The sequence below is a fragment of the Lissotriton vulgaris genome, chromosome 7 (assembly GCF_964263255.1).
Source record: "Lissotriton vulgaris chromosome 7, aLisVul1.2, whole genome shotgun sequence".
Classification (NCBI taxonomy): Eukaryota; Metazoa; Chordata; class Amphibia; order Caudata; family Salamandridae; genus Lissotriton; species Lissotriton vulgaris.
The window spans coordinates 1,752,186,569-1,752,213,771 of record NC_141695.1 but is presented as its reverse complement, the minus strand read 5'-3'; the positions used below and the strand labels follow the sequence as shown (position 1 = coordinate 1,752,213,771).

Genomic DNA, 27,203 nt, shown 5'->3' with positions numbered 1-27,203 from the left:
GGGAGAGCATGCGCAGGAGATGTATGCCATGCAGGGAGTGCATGCGCAGGAGATGTATGCCATGCAGGGAGTGCATGCGCAGGAGATGAATGCCATGCAGGGAGTGCAGGAGATGTATGCCATGGAGGGACAGCATGCGCAGGAGATGTATGCACTGGAGGGACAGCATGCGCAGGAGATGTATGCCATGCAGGGAGTGCATGCGCAGGAGATGTATGCCATGGAGGGAGAGCATGCGCAGGAGATGTATGCCATGGATGGAGTGCAGGAGATGTGTGCCATGGAGGGAGAGCATGCGCAGGAGATGTATGCCATGGAGGGAGCACAGGAGATGTATGCCATGGAGGGAGAGTATGCGCAGGAGATGTATGCCAAGGAGGGAGTGCAGGAGATGTATGCCATGCAGGGAGTGCAGGAGATGTATGCCATGGAGGGAGAGCATGCGCAGGAGATGTATGCCATGCAGGGAGTGCATGCGCAGGCGATGTATGCCATGGAGGGAGAGCATGCGCAGGAGATGTATGCCATGGAGGGACAGCATGCGCAGGAGATGTATGCCATGCAGGGAGTGCATGCGCAGGAGATGTATGCCATGGAGGGAGAGCATGCACAGGAGATGTATGCCATGCAGGGAGTGCAGGAGATGCATGCCATGGAGGGAGAGCATGCGCAGAAGATGTATGCCATGGAGGGAGCGCAGGAGATGTATGCCATGGAGGGAGAGCATGCGCAGGAGATGTATGCCATGCAGGGAGAGCATACGCAGGCGATGTATGCCATGGAGGGAGTGCAGGAGATGTATGCCATGCAGGTAGGGCATGCGCAGGAGATGTATGCCATGGAGGGAGAGCATGCGCAGGAGATGTATGCCATGGAGGGAGTGCATGCGCAGGAGATGTATGCCATGGAGGGAGCGCAGGAGATGTATGCCATGGAGGGAGAGCATGCGCAGGAGATGTATGCCATGCAGGGAGTGCATGTGCAGGAGATGAATGCCATGCAGGGAGTGCATGCGCAGGCGATGTATGCCATGGAGGGAGAGCATGCGCAAGAGATGTATGCCATGGAGGGAGTGCATGTGCAGGAGATGTATGCGCTGGAGGGAGAGCATGCACAGGAGATGTATGCCATGGAGGGAGAGCATGCGCAGGAGATGTATGCGCTGGAGGGAGTGCCGTCACAGGAGATGTATGCCTTGGAGGGAGTGCATGCGCAAGAGATGTATGCCATGGAGGGAGTGCATGTGCCGGAGATGTATGCGCTGGAGGGAGAGCATGCGCAGGAGATGTATGCCATGGAGGGAGAGCATACGCAGGCGATGTATGCCATGGAGGGAGTGCAGGAGATGTATGCCATGGAGGGAGAGCATGCGCAGGAGATGTATGCGCTGGAGGGAGGGCCGTCACAGGAGATGTATGCCATGGAGGGAGTGCAGGAGATGTATGCCATGGAGGGACAGCATGCGCAGGAGATGTATGCGCTGGAGGGAGTGCATGCGCAGGCGATGTATGCCATGGAGGGAGAGCATGCGCAAGAGATGTATGCCATGGAGGGAGTGCATGTGCAGGAGATGTATGCGCTGGAGGGAGAGCATGTGCAGGAGATGTATGCCATGGAGGGAGAGCATACGCAGGCGATGTATGCCATGGAGGGAGTGCAGGAGATGTATGCCATGGAGGGAGAGCATGCGCAGGAGATGTATGCGCTGGAGGGAGGGCCGTCACAGGAGATGTATGCCATGGAGGGAGTGCAGGAGATGTATGCCATGGAGGGACAGCATGCGCAGGAGATGTATGCGCTGGAGGGAGAGCATGCGCAGGAGATGTATGCCATGCAGGAAGTGCATGCGCAGGAGATGTATGCCATGCAGGGAGTGCATGCGCAGGAGATGTATGCCATGGAGGGAGTGCAGGAGATGTATGCCATGGAGGGAGAGCAGGAGATGTATGTCTTCGAGGGAGTTCATGCCATGGAAAAGATCACCGCGTTGTACACTCGACGTTGATGCTTGGCTCCATCCATCCGTTTTCAGCAGACCCTGTGTCGGTTTTGTAGCCAGCCCGCCCTCCATCGAGGTGGACCCGAGCTTTGCACTTGGAGCGGTCCCTCGCGACCTCAAGTAACCTTTGACCATTGGTGACTTCTAAGCACTGTTTCTTATTTAATATTTAAAAAAATACTATCTCAACTTACTTTAAAATAAGTTGTTTAATAGTAATAATTTTAAAATAAGTTTAATTGTGTAATTTATTATTTTACAGTTTAATTTAGGTTTGTGATGAAGGGATTATAGGGTTAAAGTGTGAGTAGTTAATTATTTTCAATTATTTTTGTATTAATAAAATATTTTAAATTAATAATTATATTAATCATGGAAGTATATTTTTTTCAAAATTTTAGAAGTGTGTTGTGATTTGTGTGGTGTTATGTTAGGAAATAAAATAAATACATTCATGTAATAATTAATGGGTTTGTTTGTAAATATTTTCTAGTTTCAAATATTTTTGGGGGAAATAAATGTTTTATTTTATTTTATATATTGTAGGTATTTGTTATTGCTGCATTGTGATGTAGTCTGCATTGTGATGTAGTCTGCATTGTGATGTTGCTGCATTGTGATGTTGCTGCATTGTGATGTAGTCCACATTGTGATGTAGTCTGCATTGTGATGTTGCCGCATTGTGATGTTGCTGCATTGTGATGTAGTCTGCATTGTGATGTTGCATTGTTGATGTTGCTGCATTGTGATGTAGTCTGCATTGTGATGTAGTCTGCATTGTGATGTTGCTGCATTGTGATGTTGCTGCATTGTGATGTTGCATTGTGATGTTGTTGCATTGTGATGTTGCTGCATTGTGATGTTGCTGCATTGTGATGTTGCATTGTGATGTTGCTGCATTGTGATGTTGCTGCATTGTGATGTAGTCTGCATTGTGATGTTGCTGCATTGTGATGTTGCATTGTGATGTTGCTGCATTGTGATGTAGTCTGCATTGTGATGTAGTCTGCATTGTGATGTTGTTGCATTGTGATGTAGTGTTATTTAATGAGTTTAAAATGATTTCCTAAACTGGAGCAGCTTTAGGGAGGTCGCCATGGATTCAGGGATATTGTTACAGTTCTTGGATACATGGATGGAAAAGGTCTGCTCTCTTGTTTTCTATTTTTCCACTTCTTAGCCGGCAGCCTGCTGGTATCCTGGTTGCGGGTGTGTCGAGAACCACAGAGATGGGGAGTTTGTCTGCAGGATAAGCAGGGGTGCTGGTCGTGATGGTTTTGTAAATGATGCAGCTGATTGTGAAGGTGGTGCAGATCTGCACGGGGAGCCAGTGGACTTCCAAGGGATGGGGGTGATGTGATCAGATCTCTTCAGCCCCTTCATGAGGCATGAAAGATGCCCCTAGATGGCGCCAACTTGCAGTCTGGGAGGCCATGGACCAGGACACTACCATCACCCAGGTGCGAGGGTATTAGGAGGACACCAAGAACAGCACACTCTTCCAACATGATACAGGATGGAAAGGAGGGGCAGCGCCAGGAGGGCACCACATCATTGGTGACAAAAGAGACCCAAACAAGGAGGTGGAGAGAGTGTACAATCGAATGTGACTCCATTGACGCCACTATAATTGACATGCTGAATCCCACCCACACACCAGGGTCCTTTACACATCTCCAATGTAGACCCCTGGATGGAGCACTCAATGGATCAGACAAAGACCCCCTGCCTCTTCTCAGCCATGCTGACCCCTCCGCTGTCTCAGAGGTTTGGGTCACCAACGAGCATCACAGGACAGGACGTGAGGCTTAAGAGCTTCACCCGGGCTCAGAGATCATGGGGCACGTCCAGGAGAACCCCCAGGTAGGCAGCTCGTGCAGGGGGGTCTGAGCACAGGTGGAGGGGCACACAGGAGGTGGGGTACATGGCCCTAGCCGCAGAAACACAGAGTCTTACCTGGTTGCCTCTTTTATAGACGGCGGGCCATTGTGAGGGGTCGTCGAAGTACAGGAGAATGTTCTGGCAGCATTTCGACTGAGAAGAAGAAAAAACAGAACATTAGAGACAGAGCCAGGGAGAAAAGAGACAAAGCCAGGGAGAGAAGAGACAGAAGCAGGGAGAGAAGAGACAGAGCCAGGGAATGAAGAGACAGAGCCAGGGAGAGAAGAGACAGATCCAGGGAGAGAAGAGACAGAGCCAGGGAACGAAGAGACAGAGCCAGGGAGAGAAGAGACAGAGCCAGGGAGAGAAGAGACAGAGACAGGGAGAGAAGAGACAGAGACAGGGAGAGAAGAGACAGAGACAGGGAGAGAAGAGACAGAGACAGGGAGAGAAGAGGCAAAGCCGGGGAGAGAAGAGACAGAACCAGGGAGAGAAGAGGCAGAGCTGAGAGAGTAGAGACAGAGCCGGGGATAAAAGAGATAGAGCCAGGGATAGAAGAGACAGAGCCGGAAAGAGAGAAGATACAGAGCCGGGGAGAGAAGAGACAGAGCGCCAGGGAGAGAAGGGACAAAACCAGGGAAAAAAGAGACATAACTGGGGAGAGAAGAGACAGAGCCAGGGAGAGAATGGACAAAACCAGGGAAAGAAGAAAGAGCCAGAGAGAGAAGAGACAGAGCCAGGGAGAGAAGAGACAGAACCAGGGAGAGAAAAGACCGAGTCGGGGAGAGAAGAGACAGAACCAGGGAGAGAAGGGACAAAACCAGGTAAAGAAGAGACAGAGCCGAGGAGGGAATAAACCGAGCCGGGGAGAGGAGTGACAGAGCCTGGGAGAGAAGAGACAGAGTCAGGGAGAGTAGAGACAGAGCCGGGGAGAGAAGAGACAGAGCCAGGGAGAGAAGAGACAGAGCCGGGGAGAGAAGAGACAGATCCGGGGAGAGAAGAGACAGAGCCAGGGAGAGAAGAGATAGAACCAATATCGATGAAGCCACGTCTGAAAGATCAAGAACCTCACCACTATCGATGAAGCCATGTCTAACAAATCTAGGCTCTAACCACTATTTATGAAGCCACGTCTGAAAGATCAAGAACCTAACCACTATTGATGTATCCACATCTCACAAATCTAGAACCTAACCACTATTGATGAACCCACATCTCACAAATCGAGAACCTAACCAGTATTGATGAAGCCACGTCTCACAAATCTATAACCTAACCCTATCAATGGAGCCACGTCTCACAAATCAGGAACCTAACCACTATCGATGAAGCCACGTCTGAAAGATCAAGAACCTAACCACTACTGATGTATCCACATCTCACAAATCTAGAACCTAACCACTATTGTTGAATCCACGTCTCACAAATCTATGACCTAACCACTATCAATGAAGCCACGTCCCACAAATCTAAAACCTAACCACTATCAAGGAAGCCACGTCTGAAAGATCAAGATCCTAATTACATGTGATGTATCCACATCTCATAAATCTTGGACCTAACCAGAATCGATGAAGCCACATCTCACAAATCTAGCAGCTAACTACTATCGATGAAGCCACATCTCACAAATCTAGGATCTAACCACTATCAATATGGAGTAACATCTGAAAGATCAAGAACCTAAACACTATTAATGTATCCACATCTCAAAAATCTAGTAGCTAAACACTATTGATGAAGCCATGTCTGAAAGATCAAGAACCTAACCCCTATTGATGTATCCACATCTCACAAATCTAGCAGCTAAACACTATCGATGAAGCCACGTCTGAAAGCTCAAGAAACTAACCACTACTGATGTATCAACATCTCACAAATCTAGGATCTAACCACTATCGATGAAGCCCCGACTAACAAATCTAGGCTCTAACCACATTCGATGAAGCCACGTCTAACAAATCTAGGATCTAACGACTATCGATGAAGCCATGTCTGAAAGATCAAGAACCTAATCACTATTGATGTATCCAGATCTCACAAATCTAGTAGCTTATCACTATTGATGAAGCCACGTCTCACAAATCTAGCAGCTAACCACTATCAATGAAGCCACGTCTCACAAATCTAGAACCTAACCACTATTGATGAAGCCACGTCTAACAAATCTAGAACCTAACCACTATCAATGAAGCCATGTCTGAAAGATCAAGAACCTAACCACTATTGATGTATCCACATCTCACAAATCTAGCAGCTAACCTCTATTGATGAAGCCACATCTCACAAATCTAGAACCTAACCACTATTGATGAAGCCACGTCTAACAAATCTAGAACCTAACCACTATCAATGAAGCCATGTCTGAAAGATCAAGAACCTAACCACTATTGATGTATCCACATCTCACAAATCTAGCAGCTAACCACTATTGATGAAGCCACATCTCACAAATCTAGAGCCTAACCACTATTGATGAAGTCACATCTAAAAAATCTAGGGTCTAATCAGTGTCAATGAAGTCACTTCTCACAAATCTAGGACCTAAACACTATTGATAAAGCCATGTCTGATAGATCAAGGACCTAACCGCTATTGGTCAAATAACTTCTGCAGGCCCCCTTTCAAACAATCTAGGCTGCAATCACAACCAGAGAAACCACTCATGTCGGAGGATTGTTGGTGAGGCCACGTCTAATGGATCTAGGCCTAAACCACGATCAAGGAATCCAATTCCTAGAGGATCTTGGTCCCAACTACAGTCATAGAAGCCACCACAGCCAGCATCCTGATGTCAGTGGAAGACTCTCAAGCAGCTAGACTATGATCTGTGTTCTCCTGTATGTAAACAGCTGTGCACTCAGTGCCAGATGTAGGGAATACCCGTGTCGGAGGATAAGTACTCACTGCGCTGGCTGTCAGTCGGGGACTCACCTCTGGATATCGGAATCTGAACTCCAGTCGTCCAAAGTCAGAAAGAAAGCAAAAGCGTGTCAGGAACACCCAGTCCTGCAAGAGGAGGAGAAACAGTGTTATTGTCCTAGCAGGCTTTTACTATCAATGGATAGGCTGTGTTACTGTCAACAGAGGGCGTGTTACTATCACTGGATAGGCTGTGTTACTGTCAACAGAGGGTGTGTTACTATCAATAGAGGTCATGTTCCTTCAACAGAGGGTGTGTTACTATCACTGGATAGGCTGTGTTAATGTCAGCGGCGGGTGTAGTAATGTCAATGGATAGGCTGTGTTAATGTCAACAGAGGGTGTGTTAGTGTTTATCAATGGATAGGCTGTGTTAATGTCAACGGAGTGTGTGTTACTGTCAATGGATAGGCTGTGTTAATGTCAACGGAGGGTGTGTTACTGTCAATGGATTGGAAGTGTTACTGTCAATAGAAACCATGTTACCACCACTCTTAATAGAGAGTCTGTCTTAATGTCAGTGCAAATGGTCATGTGACTACCATCTTATTATCACTAGAGAGGCTGTGTTACCGTTATCCCGGAGCTGGACTACATTCAATGGATACTCGTTTAATGTACAAGTAAGTCCCTAGTAAATGGTACTACATGTACTCAAGGCATGTACATTAAATGTAACTAGTGGTACTGATAAAATATACAAAAAAGCGATGGATAGAATGCCTGAATTAATCTCAGCCACTGATAATTACCCTGGCAGCATCCCAGTTCATTGTTACTTTGCATATCATGCCACCTCAGTTTGGATCCAACTATATGCAATCCAGTCTCGATCCTGATCTAATGGGAACAGTCCAGCCCAAATTACCAAGCAAGGTCTTCCCTGATCTAGAACATATGCAACCCAGGACCGGTTTCGCCTTATTTGGGTTCCTCAGTCAAGTATAGCTTGGTTCCAGTGGCACAGTATAACAATGGACTGGGATGCTGTCCGAGTAATTACCAGTGTCTGAGATTAATTCAAGCATTCCATTCATCACTTTTTTGTGTACTAAAGTCAATGGATAGGCAGTGTTACTGTCAATGGAAAGTGCAATGTTACCATTATAAGGAATGCTTTGTTACTGTCAATGGCCAGGCCATGTTGATTTTAAACAGAAATGCCAACAGTGTACACATTACCACCTAAAATGTACCAATTGAAGTGTATATATTACCATCTACAATACACACATTGAAGGGTTTACTTTACCACCTAACAAGCACTCATTAATGTGTACATATTACCACCTAATAAAAATATATTGAAAAGCAAGTTACCACCTAACATGCATACTTTGAAGTGTACACATCACAATCTGACATTCATTTATTGAAGTATACACATTACCAGCAAACAAGCATAGATTGAAATGTACACATTACCAAATAACAGGCACACACTGAAGTGTAAACATTACTACCTAGCATGCACACATTGTAGTGTACACATTGCCACCTAACATTTATAAACTGAAGTGTATGTGTTACTATCTATAACACACACAGTGAAGTGCATGCATTACCATCTAGAAGCATACATTGAAGTGCACACATTACCATCTAATATGCACACATTGAAGTGTACACATTGCAAATCTAACATGCACACATTGAAGTGTACACATTACTATCTAGCATGTACACATTAAAGTATATGTATTACCAACTAAAATGCATACTTTGAAGTGTACACATACCCATCTAATATTCACACATTGAAGCATACACATTAAGATCTAACATGCATGTACACATTATCACCTAACAAGCACCTATTAAAGTGTACACATTACCAGCAAACAAGCACACATTGAAGTGTACACATTACTAAATAACAGGCACAAACTGAAGTGTACGCATTACCACCTAGCATGCACACATGAAAGTGTACACTTTACCAACTACCATTTATAAACTGAAGTATATGTGTTACCATCTGATGTGCACACATTGAAGTGTATGCATTACCATATAACAAGCATGCATTGAAGTGTATACATTACCACCTGACAAGCATACACTGAAGTGTGCACATTACCACCTAACATGCACACATTGAAGTTTATGCATTACCACCTAACATTCATTCATAGAAGGATACGCATTGCCACCTAACATACACACATTGCAGTATACGCATTAGCAACTAACAAGCACACATGGAAGTTTTGCGTATTACCATCTAACATGCACACATTGAAAGGGACACACTACCACCTAATATGCACACATTGAAGTTTACACATTACCACCGGCCAAGCATAGATTGAAGGGTGCACATTACCACCTAATTGCACACATTGTAGTGTACACATTACCAATTAACATGCACAAACGAAAGTGTACACATTACTTTCTTACATGCACACATTGAAGCGTACACACGACCATCTAACATTCACACATTGAAGTGTACGCATTACTACCTAGCAAGTATACATTGAAGTATGCTCATTGTCACCTAACATAGACACATCTAAATATGCACATCACCACCTAACAAACATACATTGAAGTGCGCATATTACCATTAAACATGGACATATTGAAGTGTACGCATTACCACCTAGCATGCACACATGGAATGTAGTATTACCACCTAACAGGTACACACTGAAGTGTACACATTGTCCTCTACAATACATACATTGAAGAATATGAATTACCACCTAACATACAGACATTGAAATTTATGCATTGCCATCTAATATACACACATTCCCACCTAACCAGCACACATTGAAGTGTACACATTGCCCCCTAAAATGTACACATTGAAGTGTACATATTACCATCTACAATACACACATTGAAGGGTTTACTTTACCACCCAACAAGCACTCATTAATGTGTACACATTACCACCTAATAAAGATATATTGAAAAGTAAATTACCACCAAACGTGCATACTTTGAAGAATACACATTAAGACCTAACATGCAAGTGTACACATCACAATCTAACATGTATTTATTGAAGTATACACATTACCGGCAAACAAGCATAATTTAAAGTTTAATTTGAAGTGTACACATTACCAAATAACAGGCACACACTGAAGTGTATGCATTTCTACCTAGCATGCACACATTGAAGTGTACACATTGCCACCTAACATTTATAAACTGAAGTGTATGTGTTACTATCTACAACACACACAGTGAAGTGTACGCATTACCATCTACAAGCATACATAGAAGTGTGTGCATTACTATCTAATAAGCCTACACTGAAGTGCACGCATTAACACTTAAGATTTAATCATTGAAGGTTACATATTGCCACCTAACATACACATATTAAAGTATACACATTAAAACCCAACAAGCACACACTGAAGTGTGCATATTACCATATAACATGCAAACATTGAAAGGGACATATTGCAAACTAAAATGCACACATTGAAGTGTACACATTATCACCAAACAAGCATAGATTGAAGTGTGACTATTACCATCTAACATGCACACATTGAAGTGTATACATCACCACTTAACACGCACATATTGCAGTGTACAAATTTCTGCCTAACATGCACACATTGAAACATACACACTACAGACTAACATGCACACATTGAAGTGTATGCATTACCACCTAGCAAATATACACCGAAGTGTGCATATTACCACCTAACAAGCACACATGTAAGTGCACGCTTTACCACCTAACAAGCGCCCATTGAATTGTAGGTATAATAATCGAACATGCACATATTGAAGAGGGCTCATCATGACCAAACATGCACAGATTGAAGTGTATGAATTACCACCAAACAAGCAGACATTGAAGTGTACACATTACCACCTAACATGCACACATTGAAGTGTACTAGCTACCACCTTATGGGCACACATTGAAGTGCATGCATTACCACTTAACATGCACACACTGAAGTATACACACTACTGGTTAACATGCACACATTGAATTTTATGCATTACCACGTAGCAAGTATACATTGAAGTGTGCACATTACCACCTAACAAGCACATATATAATTGTATGCTTTGCCACCTAACATGCACACATTGAAGTGGTGCATTAAGATCTAACATGCACAGATTGAAGTGTATGCATTACCACCTAACAAGCAGACATTGAAGTGTACGGGTTACCACCTAACATGCACACACCGATGTGTACATGTTAGCAAATAACATGCACACATTAAAGTTTATGTATTACCACCTAACATGCACACATTCAAGTGTAAGGGTTACCACCTAACATGCACACATTCAAGTGTATGCATTGCAACATGCACACCCTGAAGTATATGGGTTACCAACTAACATGCACACATACAAGTGTATGCATTACCTTCTAACATGCACTCATTCACGTGTACACATTGCCAACCAACATGCACATATTGAAGTCTATGAGTTACCACCTAACATTTACACACTGAAGTGTACACATTACCACCTAGCATGCACACCCTGAAGTGTACATATTGCCACCTAACATGCACACACTGAAGTGTACATATTGCCACCTAACATGCACACACTGAAGTGTACATATCGCCACCTAACATGCACACACTGAAGTGTACATAATGCCACCTAACATGCACACACTGAAGTGTACATATTGCCACCTAACATGCACACACTGAAGTGTACATATCGCCACCTAACATGCACATATAGAAGTGAACGGGATACCACCTAACAGGCACATACTGAAGTGTTGTAGAGAGTGAGGGGAATAAAGGTCCCACTTGTTTACTAGCCAGACATTGAGTGTGGAATTTTATTTTCTTGTTTTATTGGTTCTTGCCCTTGACAGGGGGAGAGACCCCTAGCCCCCTAAAATAAGCAAAGGTTCAACATGTTTGTCTGGGCAAGATTCATTTCTTCTGAATTTTTCTGGAAGAAATTCCAATTAAGCACTGGGTTTACATAAGGTGATTTGTACATTTATTCGTACTCTATTCGTAAGAGTAGGTGAAAGGAGAGACAGCCAACACGTGTTTCGCCCCCTTACATGGCCATCCAGCCTGGGGCTTCCTCAGGGCAAGTAGAAGTTTATCGATTCTATCAGCGTCGTGGATAAATGCAATATCATAGGGTTTCTCAAATCTTGGGCATAATGCCACGTCGGGATGCAGTGTTCTACTCACCAACGTGAGCAGAACACTGCATCCCGACCTGGCATTTACCCAAGATTTGGGCATTATGCCCAAGATTTAAGAAACCCTATAATATTGCATTTATCCACGACGCTGATAGTGTTAGGACTAGAAGCAGGTAAACTCTCCCCGCACTACAAGTCCCAGAATGCCTTGCCAGGGAGAGAGATTGTGTGCTGTCCATTACTGCCTAGTGACCAATCATGTGATCTGAGGGGTGGTTCATAAGCCTCACCCACTAAGATAACGGTGCTTGGTTTTCCTTGCTGAACCCTCCTTTAGCCTTTCACCCGCCTCTCCCTGTACTCTATTCTGAATTCCTTATTACCCGTGTTTGGTCCCTGACAACTCGTGTATTTACTTTAGTTACACCTTCATTCCTGGAACTCCTTTCCCAGAGTATTCGAGCTGCCTGTGTCATTCAGGAATGCGCCTGCCCGAGGCCACTCAGTGGCCATTAAGAGGGCGGGCACCTAGTCACGGAGGGCGGTCCCGCCCCCATCTGCATGTCCGGCACATCCGCCTCACCGGTTGGAGGAGGCGGCTTGCCGTGAATCTCGTCCGGGCGGCGGGGAGGGGCTTCCTGGGTACTTATGCCACGGTGCCCTTCTGCAGAGCCTCTTTGCCGCCCGGACGCCGTCGTGAACTTGCGGGACACTCTTTTGGACACTCTTTTCGTTCTGAGGTGAGCGAGGCCTCGTGCCTACCCTCTCCCCCCCCTTTTCGTAGCCGCCTGCTCCCTCCTTGCGAGGTGTGAGCCTGGCGAGGCGGCCCGCTAGAGCGGGCTGCTGTGGGGGGCGACGTCCGGTTCCGTTCCCGGTCTTTTGTCCTCCGAGGGTTGTTTTCATGTTCAGTGCGGGCCCGGCCTGTACATGTCGGGCCTCGCTGTAATTCCTAATACCTGCTAGTCCCGTTTCACGCCGGATTGGTGACTTTACCCGGTCGAGCCTATGCTTGGTGTAATTTCTCCGGCCTTGGGGGGGAGGGTGAGGGTACAGTATACTCGGTAAGCACAATGCCTCCGTTTCCCCTCCGCCCCCCCCCCCCATTTCGGCATTTCCGGTGGCCATTTTGTGTGGTATTGTGGTCGGGCGCACAGTTAGTTTCAAGTGGGGGCCGCGTGCTTGGTCAAGGGAATTTGTCTAGGTTGTGCGCGCGTGCGTTTTTGTGGTGTTCACAATGGGGGCAAGAATGTAGAGAGTATCAGATGCCGAAGCTGGGTGCTTCACGGAGCTCGGTCCTCATGGGCGCGGGACTCCACGTGCGCTCGTTGCAAAGTTACCGCGCAGCCCGTCCCTCTACGTACCCAAGCCCACCCCTATCCCCCATTTACTGCCAGACGCTCAATGTATATTCGCTGTTCCATGTTTATTTAAAAACGGGATATCCAAGTCTGCAGCATATCCATGTTTGTATTGAAGATTTTATCGACAAGTTTTTATGCATCGTGCTGATCTATGTTTATTTAAAACGGCATATCCATGTTTGTATTGAAGATCCTATCGTCAAGTTTTATGCCTCGTGTTTTCCATTTTCTGTATGCACAGTCGGATGTTTGTCTGGGAGGCGCGGTTGTACCATGTAGCCTGGATGGACGTGCTACGCATTTCTGAAACATTTAAATGCTCGAAGCGGTAAGGGGGGGGGCGCAGAGCTTGCCGGTATCCGGTCCACGTGGGCGCGGGATCCGGCGAGCGTTTTTTAGCGTGTCCCCCTCGAGCTGCCATACGCATAGCTTATATTTCAATATTTGTTCTGTTCGCATTAGTGCCTATCGTTCCATTGGGGGGATGGCTTCGTCCAATTGTGCTACTTTGGCTATGTTTATTGCACTATTTGTATTTATTTGTGCAAGTTTCGGTGTGCCAGCTTTGTTTACCGATGGGCCCTCGCGCCTTTACTGCCTCATTCAACCTGTACAGGAGGTAGGGTGCGGAGCGCGGTGCTGGGGAATCCGGTCCACGTGGGCGCGGGACCCGGTGAGTGCCCAGCGAGTCTCTCTACGTGCTTTGCCTCCTTCTCACTGCCGCATATGTGACTAGCCATGGACAAGGGTTCGTGGAGGGCAGTGGGCTGCTCGCGTTGACGGGATGTTTCCTTCATGGAGGGGGGGAAGGGGGGGCCTGCTCGGGCAGGGGCCCGGGCCTGCGAGGGTGCTGCTGCTGCCTGCCGCCTGCCCCCTCCCCCAATCGGAAGTGTACTAATTTTCGTGCTTTTTCTTTCCTAGGAGGCGCTTTCGAAGCTAATTTACTTGCTTTTCGTTCAGTGTGGGCGCGCAGCGCCGGCTATTGCGGCCTCGGTAGTGTCCTGTGATAACATGCCACCCCCTTTTTCTTGCAGAATTCGGCCCTATCGTGCAATCGCTACCGCACCTAGGCCTTCCGGGGTTTCCAGGTTTGCATTAGTGCATCCACCCCCCCCCCCCCGCGCCCTCGCTTACACAGTGCCAGCGCAAGGTATGTTTTCGTGTGAGTGAGCGATTAGGTTGTCTAATCAAGGGTTTTCTCGCTTCCTGCATTGCTTGGGCCGAATGCCCCGGGGCCGTTTACCAGTTGTACATGAACTTTGGTGCTCATTGCGTCCCAGTAAGGGCATTTTGTGTTCAAGACAAAGTGTTTTACCCCCACTTTTTGTTGTTTCAGGAATTTTTACCCGGTCGAGGAACAGCATCGGGGCCGTACATTAGACTAAGTCACGTGAATAATAGCAGAGGTATGTAAGTGCGATGGGTGGGCCTACCCTAGGGGGAGGAGGCCTGGCAGTTAGTCAACCCTCCACCCCCCCCCCCCCCCCCCCGGTTGTGTGTCAAGTCTTTTCCCTCCACAGGTCCAGTGACATGGGAATGTGAGGGGGTGATAGCCTACATGGGGTGGGACGTGCGTGCTGGCTTGACAAAAGTCGTTTGAATGTAGTTGCTCACGGTTATCTCTTTTTGCAGGATACATCCGAAGGCACCATGGAGAGTCAGGGGTCCCCCTCTCTTTTTTCGCAGACATCCCAGGTTGAGGATTCAGGGCTAGGACCGTCTCAGGACCCTCAGACGAAAGCCCTGTTGGACATGATAAAGATCAATGGGGTGGCGTGGGCCAGTGGACTTTTACTAGCCAACCCCCCTAAAGCACCGGGGCCGGCCCCCGCCCCACAAATAACTGAAATAGAGGTGCACATGCACACATTCAAGTGTAAGGGTTACCACCTAACATGCACACATTCAAGTGTATGCATTGCAACATGCACACCCTGAAGTATATGGGTTACCAACTAACATGCACACATACAAGTGTATGCATTACCTTCTAACATGCACTCATTCACGTGTACACATTGCCAACCAACATGCACATATTGAAGTCTTTGAGTTACCACCTAACATTTACACACTGAAGTGTACACACTACCACCTAGCATGCACACCCTGAAGTGTACATATTGCCACCTAACATGCACACACTGAAGTGTACATATTGCCACCTAACATGCACACACTGAAGTGTACATATCGCCACCTAACATGCACACACTGAAGTGTACATAATGCCACCTAACATGCACACACTGAAGTGTACATATTGCCACCTAACATGCACACACTGAAGTGTACATATCGCCACCTAACATGCACATATAGAAGTGGACGGGTTACCACCTAACAGGCACATACTGAAGTGTTGTAGAGAGTGAGGGGAATAAAGGTCCCACTTGTTTACTAGCCAGACATTGAGTGTGGAATTTTATTTTCTTGTTTTATTGGTTCTTGCCTTTGACAGGGGCAGAGACCCCTAGCCCCCTAAAATAAGCAAAGGTTCAACATGTTTGTCTGGGCAAGATTCATTTCTTCTGAATTTTTCTGGAAGAAATTCCAATTAAGCACTGGGTTTACATAAGGTGCTTTGTACATTTATTCGTACTCTATTCGTAAGAGTAGGTGAAAGGAGAGACAGCCAACACGTGTTTCGCCCCCTTACATGGCCATCCAGCCTGGGGCTTCCTCAGGGCAAGTAGAAGTTTATCGATTCTATCAGCATCGTGGATAAATGCAATATCATAGGGTTTCTCAAATCTTGGGCATAATGCCACGTCGGGATGCAGTGTTCTACTCACCAACGTGAGCAGAACACTGCATCCCGACCTGGCATTTACCCAAGATTTGGGCATTATGCCCAAGATTTAAGAAACCCTATAATATTGCATTTATCCACGACGCTGATAGTGTTAGGACTAGAAGCAGGTAAACTCTCCCCGCACTACAAGTCCCAGAATGCCTTGCCAGGGAGAGAGATTGTGTGCTGTCCATTACTGCCTAGTGACCAATCATGTGATCTGAGGGGTGGTTCATAAGCCTCACCCACTAAGATGGTGGTGCTTGGTTTTCCTTGCTGAACCCTCCTTTAGCCTTTCACCCGCCTCTCCCTGTACTCTATTCTGAATTCCTTATTACCCGTGTTTGGTCCCTGACAACTCGTGTATTTACTTTAGTTACACCTTCATTCCTGGAACTCCTTTCCCAGAGTATTCGAGCTGCCTGTGTCATTCAGGAATGCGCCTGCCCGAGGCCACGCAGTGGCCATTAAGAGGGCGGGCACCTAGTCACGGAGGGCGGTCCCGCCCTCCATCTGCATGTCCGGCACATCCGCCTCACCGGTTGGAGGAGGCGGCTTGCCGTGAATCTCGTCCGGGCGGCGGGGAGGGGCTTCCTGGGTACTTATGCCACGGTGCCCTTCTGCAGAGCCTCTTTGCCGCCCGGACGCCGTCGTGAACTTGCGGGACACTCTTTTGGACACTCTTTTCGTTCTGAGGTGAGCGAGGCCTCGTGCCTACCCTCTCCCCCCCCTTTTCGTAGCCGCCTGCTCCCTCCTTGCGAGGTGTGAGCCTGGCGAGGCGGCCCGCTAGAGCGGGCTGCTGTGGGGGGGACGTCCGGTTCCGTTCCCGGTCTTTTGTCCTCCGAGGGTTGTTTTCATGTTCAGTGCGGGCCCGGCCTGTAAATGTCGGGCCTCGCTGTAATTCCTAATACCTGCTAGTCCCGTTTCACGCCGGATTGGTGACTTTACCCGGTCGAGCCTATGCTTGGTGTAATTTCTCCGGCCTTGGGGGGGAGGGTGAGGGTACAGTATACTCGGTAAGCACAATGCCTCCGTTTCCCCTCCGCCCCCCCCCCATTTCGGCATTTCCGGTGGCCATTTTGTGTGGTATTGTGGTCGGGCGCACAGTTAGTTTCAAGTGGGGGGCCGCGTGCTTGGTCAAGGGAATTTGTCTAGGTTGTGCGCGCGTGCGTTTTTGTGGTGTTCACAATGGGGGCAAGACTGTAGAGAGTATCAGATGCCGAAGCTGGGTGCTTCACGGAGCTCGGTCCTCATGGGCGCGGGACTCCACGTGCGCTCGTTGCAAAGTTACCGCGCAGCCCGTCCCTCTACGTACCCAAGCCCACCCCTATCCCCCATTTACTGCCAGACGCTCAATGTATATTCGCTGTTCCATGTTTATTTAAAAACGGGATATCCAAGTCTGCAGCATATCCATGTTTGTATTGAAGATTTTATCGACAAGTTTTTATGCATCGTGCTGATCTATGTTTATTTAAAACGGCATATCCATGTTTGTATTGAAGATCCTATCGTCAAGTTTTATGCCTCGTGTTTTCCATTTTCTGTATGCACAGTCGGATGTTTGTCTGGGAGGCGCGGTTGTACCATGTAGCCTGGATGGGCGTGCTACGCATTTCTGAAACATTTAAATGCTCGAAGCGGTAAGGGGGGGGGCGCAGAGCTTGCCGGTATCCGGTCCACGTGGGCGCGGGATCCGGCGAGCGTTTTTTAGCGTGTCCCCCTCGAGCTGCCATACGCATAGCTTATATTTCAATATTTGTTCTGTTCGCATTAGTGCCTATCGTTCCATTGGGGGGATGGCTTCGTCCAATTGTGCTACTTTGGCTATGTTTATTGCACTATTTGTATTTATTTGTGCAAGTTTCGGTGTGCCAGCTTTGTTTACCGATGGGCCCTCGCGCCTTTACTGCCTCATTCAACCTGTACAGGAGGTAGGGTGCGGAGCGCGGTGCTGGGGAATCCGGTCCACGTGGGCGCGGGACCCGGTGAGTGCCCAGCGAGTCTCTCTACGTGCTTTGCCTCCTTCTCACTGCCGCATATGTGACTAGCCATGGACAAGGGTTCGTGGAGGGCAGTGGGCTGCTCGCGTTGACGGGATGTTTCCTTCATGGAGGGGGGGGGGGAAGGGGGGGCCTGCTCGGGCAGGGGCCCGGGCCTGCGAGGGTGCTGCTGCTGCCTGCCGCCTGCCCCCTCCCCCAATCGGAAGTGTACTAATTTTCGTGCTTTTTCTTTCCTAGGAGGCTACTTGCTTTTCGTTCAGTGTGGGCGCGCAGCGCCGGCTATTGCGGCCTCGGTAGTGTCCTGTGATAACATGCCACCCCCTTTTTCTTGCAGAATTCGGCCCTATCGTGCAATCGCTACCGCACCTAGGCCTTCCGGGGTTTCCAGGTTTGCATTAGTGCATCCACCCCCCCCCCCCCACGCGCCCTCGCTTACACAGTGCCAGCGCAAGGTATGTTTTCGTGTGAGTGAGCGATTAGGTTGTCTAATCAAGGGTTTTCTCGCTTCCTGCATTGCTTGGGCCGAATGCCCCGGGCCGTTTACCAGTTGTACATGAACTTTGGTGCTCATTGCGTCCCAGTAAGGGCATTTTGTGTTCAAGACAAAGTGTTTTACCCCCACTTTTTGTTGTTTCAGGAATTTTTACCCGGTCGAGGAACAGCATCGGGGCCGTACATTAGACTAAGTCACGTGAATAATAGCAGAGGTATGTAAGTGCGATGGGTGGGCCTACCCTAGGGGGAGGAGGCCTGGCAGTTAGTCAACCCTCCACCCCCCCCCCCCCCCCCGGTTGTGTGTCAAGTCTTTTCCCTCCACAGGTCCAATGACATGGGGATGTGAGGGGGTGATAGCCTACATGGGGTGGGACGTGTGTGCTGGCTTGACAAAAGTCGTTTGAATGTAGTTGCTCACCGTTATCTCTTTTTGCAGGATACATCCGAAGGCACCATGGAGAGTCAGGGGTCCCCCTCTCTTTTTTCGCAGACATCCCAGGTTGAGGATTCAGGGCTAGGACCGTCTCAGGACCCTCAGATGAAAGCCCTGTTGGACATGATAAAGATCAATGGGGTGGCGTGGGCCAGTGGACTTTTACTAGCCAACCCCCCTAAAGCACCGGGGCCGGCCCCCGCCCCACAAATAACTGAAATAGAGGTGGCAGAAGACACAGCCACAGTGAGGTCCAAGCGCACGAGGAAGCCAACAGTCAAGGACTTCCCAGCGGAACCCCCCTCTAAGACCAGGGCGGCTGACCCGGTCAGGAATGTGATAGTGCACGCCCCGGCATCCCCCCCAGCGGTGGTCCGGGTGTGCCCCCCCTCGCCCCCTCGCATGGTGGCTTCTAGTGCGGAATTCGCTACCCGGGCAGATCTGGGTAAGATTACAGACTCGCTGGCGTCTTTTATGTCGGAAATAAGAGCCAGTTTGTGCCCTGCCCAGGCACGGTCACCTGTTTCAATGCAATCTGTAATTTTGCCACCGCCGGCAGTGGCCCCTTTTCCTTCTGCCGGGGAGGCAGACGTGGTGCAAGTGTGGGGTGGTACTTCTGCCCAAGGGGGGGATAATGCTGGTCCCATCAATGTTCCTATTGTTCCTCCGGTCAGCTCTCCTCCCAGTCTGGCGACTGGAGCTCCTCTCCCACAGGTTTTGCCGCCGGCGCAGAGTGTGTCCCAGGAGGCCCTCTCGCCCGCGGTGGTCCCAGTCCAGCCCCAGGTGGGTGCATCTGCCGCTCCTCCACCCTTGCCAGCTGTCAGTTCTGTGGCCCCTCCGACAGCTGTGGTGTCCATCCCCGCGCCCACAGTCCTGATGACTATGGCACCTCTTCTGTCTGGCAAATGTTCCCTGGCCTGGCAAGTCCCTCAGGCGGCTAAGGAGGGCATTTGGCGGAGGGAATTCATAGACATTTTCTCGCTCCTCATGCTGGGGGCGGATGGGGTGGATGTGAGAAGGATGGGGTCGAAGGACAAAGAAAAGAAAGCACGCTTCCAAACCTGGCCCGAGAAGACAATAAAAAACTGGCGCCAGGCATTCGCCATCCTGGCGGCAGTAATAACTGAGCATTTCCCAGAGCAGGCGCAGGGTCTTTTCCAATACAATAGTGTAATAATTAACGAAGCGGAAGCAACATCGGGGATGGGGTGGTACTTGTATGATTGCGAGTTCCGCAAAAAGATGTCTGTCTGCCCGGAGCTAGAATGGGACCAGGTTGAAGTGAGACTGTGGATGGTCCACATGGGCAAAGGAAAAGTAGAGAGTGGTGTCAACAGTGTGGTCCAGGTTAGGAAGACGGAAAATGATAAGCAGTTCTCGCAGAAGAAGAGTAATTTTAGACAGTCCTTTCGAGGGGGGTGCGGGGGGGGCAGCTTTAACAAACAGTACGCCAAGAAGAATGTTTCCCCCTCTTGTAGGATGTTCAATGCTGGGAACTGTACCTGGGGGAAAGCCTGTAGATTCTCCCACGTTTGCAGCAAGTGCGGTGGTTCCCACCCCGAGTCGTCCTGTGAGAAGAGGTCCCCCGCCGCCAACGCTGCCAGCAAGGACAAGTAGTATCTCCAGGGACATCCCCCTCCCCCTTGTTGAGGTGCCCCTGCAGCCAATCCTGCTCCCCACTCCTCTTGGCCCACCTGTGCTGCCCGCTAGGGACCCCCCCCATCTTAGGTCCAAAGGCCCGTCTCCAATCATTTTACCTAGGCTGGTTGCCCTCCTTCACCAATACCCCAATGTGAAAGATAGGGATGTCCTGACTCAAGGTTTCCTCGAGGGCTTCAAGATCCCCTATCAGGGTCCTAGAGTCAGCAGAGATGCTGAAAACCAAAAATCGGTGAGGGAGCTCCCGGAGGTTGTTGACAAAAAGATCATCAAGGAGGTAGCCTTGGGGAGGGTGGCTGGGCCTTTCCTGTCCCCCCCCCTTCCGGACTTTGTCGTGTCCCCTTTGGGTGTTGTCCCTAAAAAAGAACCTGGGGCTTTCAGGTTGATACACAACTTGTCCTTCCCAGAGGGGAACTCTGTCAATTCCTGGCTGCCTGAAGAGGCCTGCTCTGTCTCTTACTGTTCCCTTGACATGGCCATAGACCTAGTGAGGAGGGCAGGAGAGGGGGCCTGGCTGGCTAAGGCAGATATAGAGGCAGCTTTCCGTTTGTTACCGGTCCATCCTGACAGCCAGCACCTCTTGGGCTTCAAGTGGAAGGGGGGATACTACTTCGACAAGTGTATGCCAATGGGTTGCGCTGTCTCGTGTGCCTTCTTTGAAGCCTTCAGCACCTTCCTTCAGTGGGCTCTCACAGAGGAATATAAAGTGGCAGCGGTGTCTCACTACCTAGACGATTTCCTTTTCATTGGGAGGGAGGGCACGCAGGAGTGTCAGGAGGGCCTGGACTGTTTTATTGAGCTGACTAGTCGCTTGGGTGTGCCACTGGCGCCAGGTAAGACCGAGGGCCCTGCTCAGGTGCTGACTTTCCTGGGGATTGAGCTTGACACGGTCCAGGGAGTGTCTCGTCTCCCAGCAGAAAAGGTGGTGGCCTTGAAGAGTGACATTCAAGCTTGGATAGGCAGAGACAAAGCACCTCTGGGGGTCATTCAGAGCCTGCTAGGTAAACTAAATTTTGCTGCAAGAGTGATTCCTGTGGGGCGCGTCTTTGCAAGGCGCTTAGCCAAAGCTACCGCTAAGATTAACAAACAGTACCATTTTGTCAGGTTGACCTCTGGTCTCAAGAAGGATCTGCGGATGTGGGATGTTTTCTTGTCAGATTTTAATGGGACTGTGAGGTGGAGGTCCCCGTGGGTGGAGAGTCCTGAGTTGAATATGTTCACGGACGCCTCGGGCCGCGAGGGCTTTGGGGCCATTCTGGGAGAGCAGTGGTGCGCGCAGGGTTGGCCCAATTCTTGGCGCAAGCGGGGCATTACTACTAACATTGCTGTCCTGGAACTCTTCCCCATTGTCATTTCCCTACACCTGTGGCCGGAGGTCCTGTCCGACAGAAAGGTCTTGTTTTGGTCAGATAACATGGCGGTGGTACAGGCTATCAATGGGTTGTCTGCCAGCTGCCCCTTGGTGCTGTCTCTACTCCGGGAACTGGCTAGCAGGTGCCTGTTTTGCAATGTTGAATTTCGAGCCAGACACATTGCAGGGGTCACCAATGTCGCAGCTGATGCTCTCTCTTGTTTGCAGCTGGATCGTTTCCGGGCAGCTTGCCCTCAGGCGAGAGAGGAGATGACCCCCTTTGCGCCAAGGCTTTGGCACATCTTGGAGTGGAGCAGCACATGAGGGACCTAGGAGAGAAATCCTTAGCGTTAAGTACACGTAAACGCTACGCAAGTCACCGTGCTACGTTCACTAAAGTTATCTCTGACCTGGGTTTGCAAGCGTTGCCAATAGAGAAGAGAGTTCATGCCTTTATAGTATGGGCCAAGAAGCAGAAGAGATCGCATTCCTGGGTTTGCGGCCACCTAGCGGCCATTGGTCATGAGATTAGATTGGGTGGGGGGCAGGATCCCACCTCGTCCTTTGTGATTAGGGCCGCCTTGAAAGGTTGGGCGCAGGAGGATCCTAGGGCCCCGGATGACAGGTCGCCCATTGATTTCCCTTCTCTCCAGGCCATGTTGCAGGTGTTGCAGGCAGTTGTGCACTCTCGGTATGAGGCGGCCCTTTTCTCTGCTGCCTTTGTCCTAGCTTTCTTCGGGGCTTTTAGGAGTAGTGAGCTGGTGGCTCGTTCCAAGTCTGATACCTCTCGGGATGCCCTGGGTGTGGAGGATATTAATTTCGAGGGTGGGTTGTCTATTACGCTGAGGAGATCTAAGACAGATCAGTCTGGCAAAGGGTCTCTTATTAGACTCTCCCCCCTTGGGGATTTTCGTTGCTGCCCAGTGGCAGTTCTACGAGCCTTCCTCGCATTGCGCCCTCCTGGGCCGGGTTACCTCTTAGTGCATGCCGACCTCAGCCCCTTAACGAAATACCAGATGGACAAGATCATGTTGGCTTGCCTTGACAGGGCTGGTTTGTTGGTTCAAGGGAAGAAGTTCTCTAGTCACTCCTTCCGTATAGGGGCGGCCACATCGGCCTTCCGCGCCGGGATGTCTCCAGGGCAGGTACAGTCGGTTGGGCGCTGGGAATCAGCTTGTTATAGGCGTTATGTTAGGCCTTGATCCCATTTCAGTTTTGTGTTGATTTTGTTTGCTGTGCTTCGTGATATTTGTGTATAACATGTGAAATTTTGAATAAACACCCTTGAACATATCGCGTCTTTCTTTGACAGGTGCTCGTGTGTGGGTCTTGGGGCACTCTATGGTCAGCAGATTGGCACGATGGGCTGCCATCAGGCAGTGGACTGGTACCTTTTCAGAGATAGAATGCGTGTGGTTGGGATTCCCGGGCATGCGCTGGCATAGCCTACTCTTTCGACTGCGGGAGGCCCTGGCCCAGGGTGGACTTCTCCCCCATCATTTAATAATCCACTTGGGTGGCAATGACATTACCTCCGTGGGGAAATCCGCCCTACTTCTCAAAATGAAAGCCGACCTGGGTATCATTGGCAGCATGTTGCGTGAATGCGAGGTCTGGTGGTCCGAAATAGTGCCTAGGAGACACTGGCGGGGTGCTAAGTCCAGCGAGGCAATCGAGAGAGCAAGAAGGCGCATAAATGCGGCCATGAAAAAATTTACGCAGCGCAGAGGGCTGGGTTTCATTAAACATGATTTGATTCAGGAAAAGGTGAAGGGGTACTTCGAGGAAGATGGGGTTCACCTCACGCCTGTTGGCTTAGACCTCTTCCTGCTGGACTTAAAAGAGGCACTCATGAGCAGAGGTTGCAGGTAGAATAGGTAACAATGGTGGGGGGCCTGTGCGGCAGCGGTTACCACCGCACAGGCTGTGGCGGAGTTACGGGGCGATCCGGAAGAAGAGAGGTGCAAATGATGTACTTCAGCGGGCACATAGGGGTGCCAGAGCCTAACCTGTAACCTCATGGGAGGTGCAGGAATCCGTGTCGGCGCCCCAGTAGTCCTTCGGGCGGTTGTGGGCCTTTGCAACCGGGGGTTTGCCTAGTCACGCCCAGCAATGGGTGTGTCAGTAATTAATTCTATTATACAGCAGTTGGGTGGTTCGCCACTGTGCTGTTTGGCTCAAACAGGCGGGCAGGTGGCGAGAATGCGGCCTGTCCTGGATCGCCCGTAAGCTAACCCACCATCTTTACATATGTTGTATGTAAATAAATCCTGCAGCAATTTTTTACCCAAACTTCTAATTGTCTGTGTTTCCTTTGCGGGTTTGGGTATGTGGGGGCGGGGGAATGTTCTGTAGCCCTGAGGTGACTATGCGCCTGCCCGAGGCCACACAGTGGCCATTAAGAGGGCGGGCACCTAGTCACGGAGGGCGGTCCCGCCCCCCATCTGCATGTCCGGCACATCCGCCTCACCGGTTGGAGGAGGCGGCTTGCCGTGAATCTCGTCCGGGCGGCGGGGAGGGGCTTCCTGGGTACTTATGCCACGGTGCCCTTCAGCAGAGCCTCTTTGCCGCCCGGACGCCGTCGTGAACTTGCGGGACACTCTTTTCCCTCCCTTCCTCTTACCCAGAGTGTCAGTAGTAGGGGTTGGGGGGCGTTTTAATGTGTTTGTTTTTCGTTGCAGGCGGAGTTACGGGGCGATCCGGAAGAAGAGAGGTGCAAATGATGTACTTCAGCGGGCACATAGGGGTGCCAGAGCCTAACCTGTAACCTCATGGGAGGTGCAGGAATCCGTGTCGGCGCCCCAGTAGTCCTTCGGGCGGTTGTGGGCCTGTGCAACCGGGGGTTTGCCTAGTCACGCCCAGCAATGGGTGTGTCAGTAATTAATTCTATTATACAGCAGTTGGGTGGTTCGCCACTGTGCTGTTTGGCTCAAACAGGCGGGCAGGTGGCGAGAATGCGGCCTGTCCTGGATCGCCCGTAAGCTAACCCACCATCTTTACATATGTTGTATGTAAATAAATCCTGCAGCAATTTTTTACCCAAACTTCTAATTGTCTGTGTTTCCTTTGCGGGTTTGGGTATGTGGGGGCGGGGGAATGTTCTGTAGCCCTGAGGTGACTAGGAGCCTCACTACTCCCCGCCCTCCTGCTTCCCAAAAGCAAACAGACTCCACGATTCATTTTTTTTTCCTTAGTTCAATTGAACTTTATTGATCTTGACAAACGCCGTTGCTTTGACCTCGCCGGCAGTATTGCTACGTGGATATTGCTGCCTGTTGTAACACCTGTGCCTGCCGCCTCTGGAACTCTGTTACGGGCCGTGTTTGGAAGCACTGTGGTTTGTGCTTCATGTGTACCGAATCCTGCAAATGCTGGAACGCGTTTATTTCCTGTGACCTGCACCAGTGAACAAGCCGCTTATTTCTGAAAAGCGAGGACGCGTTTATTTTTGTTTCCTTGTTGAGAGGCGTGCATGCCTCTTCCACTCTAGATGCAGGAAGCGTCTTTTTGCTGGACATATTCAGAAGGATTGTGAACGCTAGATAGCGTGTTTTTTTTGCCCCCGTTCTTTGAGAAACGCGAAGAAGCGTTTTTCCACCTCTTGCTTGCCCCTTTAAAAAGTATAGCGGCAACCCTGCTTTTGCTTTCAAAGAGAGACCATTTGAAGCCCCCTTCTTTTTTGATCAAGTAATTTCAAGATTCTTTGGACACCTTTTATGCACCTTGGGTCATCAGGTCAGGTGAGTGTGGGACAGCACACTACTAGGGGCTACGTGTTAATGCACTCTGTTAACTCTGGTACTGACGCTAACTATTGTTATACTGTGTTTGTGTTTCTCCACACTGCAGTGAGCTGCGTTGAGTTGAAGCCCTACCTGCACTACTTCCCTCATCCTTTGACAGACCTGTGGTTTTTGGTTTCTCTCTTTTGGTGAGATAGATACCCTCTCCTTGGTGTTCCTTGAGACGCTGAGAGGGTGGTATCTTTCTGAAGGAGAGGGATACTGTCATCGCTTCCAAGGAGATTGGATTTCTGCCTGGATATACTTCCACGCCCGACAGATAGAACCTAGAAACTTCTACTCGCCCTGAGGAAGACCCAGGCCGAATAGCCATGTAAGGGGGCGAAAGAAGTGTTGGATGTCTCTCCTTTCACCTACTCTTACGAATAGAGTACGAATACATAAACAAATCACCTTATGTAAACCCAGTTCCTAATTGGAAAGATTGGAGCAGGTTAGCAACAAGTACATGCACTTAAGATATACTGCAAGATCCAACCACAGACACAGATATTTACAGAAAACACACTACATGATCCAACCAAGACGCAGGTACATACAGAGAAGATTTACTTCAAGATACAACTAAAGACACAGACATGTACAGTAAAGAATTACTCCAAGACCCAACCTCAGACACAGGTACATACACTGAAGATAGACTGCAAGGTCCAATCTTAGATACAGGTACATACATTGAACATATACTGCAAGAGTCAATCAGAAGTAAGTACATACACTGAAGATATACTGCAAGATCCAAACTCAGTGAGTAACCTACAGAATTGTGCCTTATACATCACAAAGGCCCCCACTGAATGAACCTTCTCACAAACTGTGAAAGATGCCATGAAACCAACAGCTCAAGAGAAGTCAAGAGATAATTGAATGCAAGACCATTTCCATCATTCACAGGTCACCCCAGTCACTGCCCAGGTACCAAACAAACACTTTTGGTCTCCAGCCTCCAATGCAAGATCTGCCTCCCTGAACCCAGTGGATGCCTACTCACACAGGCGCTGTGTTTTACAGACCCCTCCATGTGCACTGTTGTATTGTATGGAATGCCCCCTCACTTCTCAACTGCCCTCCGGCTCCTCCCCACAGCCCCTATCTTAAGTGGACTCCCTTCTTCCCCTCCCACAGGAGGCCAATTCTAACTGCGCCCCTGAAAATCAGCCATTTACCCCAACCTCGCTGCCACTCCCGGAGGTTTGGGATTCTTTTTTGTGGGAGGAGGCACACATCATACTGGGCTTGCCCAGGCCGATCCATTGCCTTTCTGCACATAAAAACGAACCAGCGGGCTCTGAGAGCACAGTCAGACTGACTCAGTGCACAGCAGCGTTTGGGTTGTGCACCAGCAGCTAAGCCAACCCAGGCAAGGAGTCC

The 27,203-nt window shown here is 49.2% G+C and overlaps 1 protein-coding gene across 1 annotated transcript in view; it reads right to left on the bottom strand.

Annotated features, from left to right (window-relative positions):
* Positions 1–27,203, bottom strand: part of TMEM145 (transmembrane protein 145) — a 176,099-nt gene that overhangs the window by 89,477 nt on the left and 59,419 nt on the right. The window contains exons 2-3 of the mRNA XM_086929099.1: positions 6,815–6,889; positions 3,956–4,033 (exon numbers count right to left, since the gene is read on the bottom strand). Of these exons, the coding sequence (XP_086785225.1) occupies positions 3,956–4,033; positions 6,815–6,889 (153 nt within the window). The remainder of the gene's footprint in view (positions 1–3,955; positions 4,034–6,814; positions 6,890–27,203) is intronic.